We start from the raw sequence: 7,368 nt of genomic DNA on the forward strand, positions 1-7,368 counted from the left end.
AAATTTTTCATTAATTTCAAACGAATTTATAACAATACGTCGTGTTTCTTTGTTACTTATGATTTTATTTGTAAATTAACTTCAAGCTGACCACTGAAAGATATAAAATATACTAAACAGGCTTTAACGTTTTTTCAATATCTATTTGAAACATTTTACCTTCTTGAAAACTATTCAGACACTAACACAATAAAACTTTTATGACTAAACCGCTTATGACTAAATCGCAAAACCATCTTTCATAATAATGTATAATACGTTCATATAATGCTTGAATAATTATCAAATAACATTCATTATGCCTCATAACTGTAATCCCTTGATTAAACAAATCAATTAAGCGTTTTTATTTATTATATATTTTATACTTTATTGTACATGATAAATATATTACAAACAAAGCATAGAGATAGTTACAGACAGTGAAGTACAATGGGCGGACTTATGGCTAATTAACCATTTCTTTCCAGACAACCCAGACATAAAAAGGAAACTTATTATCTAAATTGGGTAGGTGGTGTAGATGTTTAATAAACCTTACAAATGTCTACATTCTAATACTTATAATAAAATAAAGAATTTATTATTATTATTAGTATTATCATAAAAAATACACCTTGTACTATTAAACGAGCAATTCTTTTTACTCTTTAATATATTTTATAACAGCTACCATTTTATTCGTATTAAACATAAAAGCTTGAATAAGTTCAGCACGAATTTGTCCGAAGTCGCCCCTAGGCAAGGTGGTCTGAACAAGCTCTCCTATGTCGATCGCGCTGATAACCTTTGCTATAAAACCATTGAGTAAACGTAAAGAAATCATTCAGTGACCAAACGTCATACAGTAATCGACACAATGCTCTCTAAAGTAAGTTTATTGGGGCTACCAAATGCTGCATTGAGTAAAACTTTAAATGCAAAATAACTGAAAAAAAAATTATTATAGGAACAATTAATTTTGTAATTTGCACTGCAATGGTGACTTCTTATAATAAACGTTATTTTATTTTACAGATTGTAGCCTTTTGTGCTATTGTGGCGGTGTCCTCGGCCGGGCTCCTGCCCGCTGCTGTACACTACTCCCCCGCCGCCGCTGTCTCCTCCCAGAGCATCGTACGTCACGACGAACACGCTGCTCCTATCGCTAAGGTTGCCGTCGCTGCCCCAGTCGCCTACCACGCCGCTCCCGCCGTCTCCTACCACGCCGCCCCTGCTGCCGTTACCTACCACGCAGCTCCCGCTGTCGCTTACCACGCTGCTCCCGCCGCCGTAGCCTACCATGCTGCTCCAGTTACCAAAGTTATTGCTCAGCCTGAAGAAATCGTAAGTAAATGCGGCTATTCATAATATACTTACTGTTATTACACGTATCTTAAACAAATACCAATAACGCGTCTTTGTCGTCTACAGGCTTACCCCAAATACGAGTACTCTTACTCTGTAGCCGACGGACACAGCGGTGACAACAAGCAACAGCAAGAGATCCGCGACGGTGATGTCGTAAAGGGCTCCTACTCTTTCCACGAGGCCGACGGCTCCATCAGAACTGTGGAGTACTCCGCTGACGACCACAACGGTTTCAACGCCGTAGTTCACAACACAGCACCCAAAGTAGCTCCCGCTATCATCAAGGCCGCCCCCGTCGTAGTCAAGTCTCCAGTCTACGCCGCCCCTGCTCTCCAGTACTACCACCACTAAGTCACTGCTTGATGTAGATTTACCAAATTAATATACTATTTATTTAACGCAATAAACGAATAAGTTTAGAAAAATGTTATCGCTTTATTTATATAAAAATGTATTAACATCATTTTTAAAAAATAATTTATTTATGAAGACGTATTATTTTTAGATTATGTCTAATAATAATTCAAATGCGATTCAAACTCACACTTAGATATTATTAATTAAGCTAAAAAGTGATGAATAATGTAAAAGTTGAGGGTGGGTAGCCCAGACCACCTTTGACGGAAAAGCTCAAAATGTTTTTTTTTTTCTTTATTTTTTCGTAATAGTAGTAAAGAAATTATGAACACTCCTTTATGTTTCTTATGATGATAAATGACCTTAACTTAGCAGAGAATTGGTTACATTTTCTAAAGAATGCGTTTTTGTATAAAATATTGTTATACACACGTCTGCCTAATACAGTTCATTGCTGTTCATTGCTGGCCTCCACAAGTTCGCGCCAAAAATGAAGTGAACTCGTGTGTTTTGCCCATAGTCACCACACTGTGCAGGTGGGTTGGTGACCGCAGGGCTGGCTTTGTCGCACCGAAGACGCTGCTGCCCGTCTTCGGCCTGTGTATTTCAAAGCCAGCAGTTGGACGGTTATCCCGCTATCGATCGGGTTTTTAATTCCAAGGTTGTACTACCACTACTGGTACTGTGTTATCTATTAGTCGCCTCTCACTAAACCACGGAAAGAAAAGGGGTGGCTATGTTGTTAATGCCGTAACCACACAGCAAATATTGTTATACACTTCAATTAAATTCTTAGGAATATTCCTAAGAAAAGTAAAGAGTGAGGTGACTGGTTTTCGAATCATATAAAATAATATACATACTTGACATACATACACCGCAAGGTTCATACTTGTCGACTTTTTTATCCGTAATAATTCAATAAAATTTTTGATTGTTTGATACATCTTAGACAATTTCAGCAGGGAATTCACCAAGTGACATAATTTTTTTAACCGACTTCCAAAAAAGGAGGAGGTTCTCAATTCGACTGTATTTTTTTTTTTTTTTAATGTATGTTACATCAGAACTTTTGACTGGTTGGAGCGATTTCGACAAATTTTCTTTTAATCGAAAGGTGGTGTGTGCCAATTGGTCCCATTTAAATTTATATGAGATCTAATAACTACTTTTCGAGCTATATCTAATAATGCGTTTTTACTTGACGCTTTTTTCGTCGACCTGCGTTGTCTTATACCGCATAACTTTCTACTGGATGTACAGATTTGAATAATTCTTTTTTTATTAGAAAGGGGATATCCCTAGTTTGGTACCATGATATGGAAACCAGGATCTGATGATGGGATCCCAGAGAAATCGAGGGAAACTCTTGAAAATCCGCAATAACTTTTTACTGGGTGTACCGATTTTAATAATTTTTAATTTAATCGAAAGCTGTTGTTTGTCATGTGGTCACATATAAATTTCATTGAGATCTGATAACTACTTTTTGAGTAATCTTTGATAACGCGCAGTTACTTGAGTATTTTTTCGTCGATCTACGTTGTGTTACTCGTCGATGTAATTGAAGTCGGTTTTTTTCGTTTTCGAGCAAACACAATTATTGTAAATAAACATGTAAAGAAACATTAATAAAATAAATAAGATACTTTACACAAAATGAACTTTGAATAAAATTAATATTAAATGGATATTATTATCAAGCCTTATTTACATTAATATAAGCATATAAATGTTCATGATTGCTAACATGTGATTAATATGTAAAACGTTATATTCTGAGTATATTGAACAAATTCTTTGAATTCCTGTTATGTAATTTAACAATATCATTTGTGTTTCGTTCGTAAATTTAGCTAATGTAATGTTAATGCTTCCACAGCAATTTCATGAATTCCGTATATAAGTATCCATCGGTCTGTAATCTCTGGACATATAAATGCTATTTCTTAAATTTTATTAGTCGTTATTTCACTCACTTCAGGAAACATGTTTAAGTAATAGATGACCCCGCAAACGTTGTTTTGCCATATATATGTTATTAACTCCCTTAATCTCCCCTTATAACTGAGTGATAGCTGGTACTGGTACTAGTGATAAGTGGTATGAAAATTAGATGGGTTATTCTTAGACCTATTTTTTCGAATTCGGTTAAAAATTAAATAACACAAATCGTGCTCCTATTGTGAATATTATTTTAATACAACTAGGTATTATTAGTTAGTTATTAGTATTTAAACAATCGTTAGGCTCACCTAATGGTAAGCGATTACCGTAGCTTATAGATGCCTGCACCACCAGAAGCATTGCAAGCGCGTTTCCGACCCTACCCCCCAATTCCCCCCCGGAACTCTGGTCACCTTACTCACCAACAGGAACACAACACTCTTGAAAACAGTAGGTATTATTTAGCTGTAATCTGTAAGGTTGAGGTACTATCCCAGTCAGGCTGCTCCATATTTTGAGCAGGAAATTTCCTGCTGTGCCCTATCTCAGAAAAATATATATGTCGGCGGGAAACCGCGTTTTTAAAAAAACACGTGTTCGGAAATGATTATTTTAATTAATTAATAATTGAAAACTGTTTGATTCAATGTTTAAATGTTTTTAATTAATGAACATCTTAGTGAATTGATTATCTGTTTTGTAACTTCTTGAAGTAAGTACCTATTTAGTTACTATTTATTTTATGTAATGCTTTCGCGGCTTAAATTGCTGAATGATTAACGTTAAAATATTATTGTAATTTTAGAAATCAATTCAATGCATTTCTACTTTGATTTATTTGTTTAATAATTTAATTTAATATTGTAACGATCCTAATGCATGTATCTGTGTCTTGATGCAATACGCATTGGCGGAAAATCAAGTTGACGTAAGCGTATTTGGATCGGTAAAGGAGGCAGATTCCTTTTGGTAATAGCTAGCGAACGATAGCCATTGTTGAGTAGTAAAAACTCTGTCCATTTTCTATGTGATTAAGGTAATATTTGAAGTTCTTGTTAAAAGTGAAATTTAAGCAATCGTCAGTTTAGTTTTTCATATTACTTTTATTATTATTTTATTTTTGTGAGGGTAGTTTAAAAATAAATTGTAGCATACCAACGAAATCTATTTTTCTTTATAGTAAATAGTAATTAAATCCGTGTTATAATTAAATCTTTAGTTTTCATTTTGCTTTCGCCTTTAATTTAACGCTATGGATAGTACCAGCAGAATCGCGGTTCTGCCGTTTTTAAAAATGTTAATAAGGCTTATAATTTAACATAAATAATATAATTTGAAGTATAAATTATTATCCTCACAAATGAATAAAATTGCAGTGTTTGTTTGTGATATTAAAATAACAATATTTTACTAAATGTACACGGTATATATACCAAAATAGCATTTTTTTTAAATTTTGTCTCTTTGTCTGTCTATTTGTTCCGGCTAATTTCTGAAACGGCTGAACCGATTTTGACGGGGCTTTCAGTGGCGGATAGCTGACGCAATAAGGAGTAACTTAGGCTACTTTTATTTCAGAAATTTATATATTTGGTAACTCTGAGAACTAAACATTTTTTTTTAATTCCACGACGAATTCGCGTGCACAGCTAGTTAACTAATAAAATATGATGTCTGACTTTTGACCAACAAGACTTGTAAAAAGTAACACAAACTTGAAATATCTACTCCTTAATTTAGTACACTTTTCTACCTTGAAGTAACCTTTTAAAAAATATATTAATTTAATTTGTAGCCTTTCAGTTTTATATGGTTAACTCTGTTCAACTACTTTTATTAATAATAACGGAGGAACTAGACAACGATCATAACTGATAACTATACTATGACTAAATACATATATTTACGTTTAAATGTGTTAAATTTAACAAATTGACTTATACACGAACATTTGCAATTTCTTTAGAGTTGAATAGAGAATGTAAAATAGATTTGTCAAATTTTACCCGTAGGCAAGGTCGTTCTTCGGAACAAGTTCTCCTAAGTAGATCACACTTACAAATTCACTATAAATTCATCGATCAAACGTCAAGAAAGCATTCTGAGTTTAAACATTAAACTATAATCACCACGATGTTCTCTAAAGTAAGTGACAAAAAAAAGTAGTGTCAAGACCTGAAAAACTTTTTAAACTTATAACAAATAAAACAAATCAACATTTACCTTACAGTTAGTAGCTCTGTGCGCTGTTGTGGCGGTGTCCTCGGCCGGACTCCTGCCCGCTGCTGTACACTACTCCCCCGCCGCCGCTGTCTCCTCCCAGAGCATCGTACGCCACGACGAGCACGCTGCTCCTATCGCTAAGGTTGCCGTCGCTGCCCCAGTCGCCTACCACGCCGGTCCCGCCGTCTCCTACCGCGCCGCCCCTGCTGCCGTTACCTACCACGCAGCTCCCGCTGTCGCTTACCACGCTGCTCCCGCCGCCGTAGCCTACCACGCTGCTCCAGTAACTAAAATTATTGCTCAACCTGAAGAAATCGTAAGATCATTAAGACATTTTTATTATTTCTATTCATCTTATAACTTATATTGAAAACAATCACATATTTATTTTCATTTTTTCTCCAGGCTCACCCCAAATACGAGTACTCTTACTCTGTAGCTGACGGACACACCGGTGACAACAAGCAACAGCATGAGATCCGCGACGGTGATATCGTAAAGGGCTCCTACTCTTTCCTTGAGGCTGATGGTTCAGTCAGAACCGTAGAGTACTCCGCTGATGACCACAACGGTTTCAACGCCGTTGTACACAACAGTGCACCAACTGCCGCTCCTGCTATCATCAAGGCCGCCCCCGTCGTGGTCAAGTCCCCTGTCTACGCCGCCCCTACTCTCCAGTATTACCATCATTGATTACAATCACATTGTACCAATATAACTGATAATGATTTATTTATTTCAATACACACTTAAACTCTAAAAAATTAGTTTTTCTCACAAATGCAACCTGTATGTATAAATCCCAATCTACTAACAAGATGAGTTAATATTAATGAGTACTTAAAGATAATTTCCCAATTGAAAATAATATGTGTCATTTTAAAAAAAACATGACAAAGATGGCGACTGACCAATCATAAAATTAGTATTAACTATTCGGAAGATGGTGTCTCCATCTTTATGCTCTTCCGGTACTTCAACAAATAATAATCACAGTAAGAACACTAAAATCTTATAAGATTACTAGCTGACCTGGCGAACTTTGTACCGCCTTCTTTATTTTTTTCTTAAATATAATAATTAATATATCAAAATAAAATATAGCCTATCTTTCAAGTTGGATCGAACTGCACACGGTGTGCGAATTTTATTATAATCGGTTAAGTGGTTTAGGAGTCCATTGAGGACAAACATTGTGACACGAGATTTATATATATTAAGATTAGAAGCATCAAATGATAACGGTATTTATTGTATAACTTACGCAGTAAAACAGATATCAAACTGACCGATTAATCGTAAATAAATAGATATTAACCATTCAGAAGATTTCATCACCATCTTTATACTGTTCCGGTATTAAGCGAATAAACAGTCAGTGTAATATCGACACGAAATCCGATATTTTATTAATTGTCAAAATTACAAATTTAAATGCTAACATAACATGTTTGATTATTTTAAATAATGTTTTTTCTTCCTTGATTTTTT

The 7,368-nt window shown here is 35.0% G+C and overlaps 1 protein-coding gene across 1 annotated transcript; it reads left to right on the forward strand.

Moving 5' to 3' along the window:
• Positions 1-830: 830 nt before the first annotated feature.
• On the forward strand, positions 831-6,641 carry LOC123654526 (cuticle protein-like). The gene is made up of 6 exons (XM_045590426.1): positions 831-871; positions 1,018-1,326; positions 1,414-1,698; positions 5,785-5,799; positions 5,885-6,193; positions 6,283-6,641. Exons 1-6 carry the CDS (start codon positions 860-862, stop codon positions 6,568-6,570), a joined length of 1,218 nt encoding a protein of 405 aa, XP_045446382.1. The 5' UTR covers positions 831-859; the 3' UTR covers positions 6,571-6,641.
• The last annotated feature ends 727 nt before the right edge of the window (positions 6,642-7,368 follow it).

Source organism: Melitaea cinxia, chromosome 6 (genome assembly GCF_905220565.1).
Source record: "Melitaea cinxia chromosome 6, ilMelCinx1.1, whole genome shotgun sequence".
Taxonomy (NCBI): domain Eukaryota; kingdom Metazoa; phylum Arthropoda; class Insecta; order Lepidoptera; family Nymphalidae; genus Melitaea; species Melitaea cinxia.

What these genes read in the sequence shown, in the direction of transcription:
- LOC123654526 (XM_045590426.1), top strand. An exon ending in TTGCTCAGCCTGAAGAAATC is followed by an intron (nt 1,327 to 1,413) that starts GTAAGTAAATGC and finishes TGTCGTCTACAG; the next exon opens with GCTTACCCCAAATACGAGTA. An exon ending in TTGCTCAACCTGAAGAAATC is followed by an intron (nt 6,194 to 6,282) that starts GTAAGATCATTA and finishes TTTTTTCTCCAG; the next exon opens with GCTCACCCCAAATACGAGTA.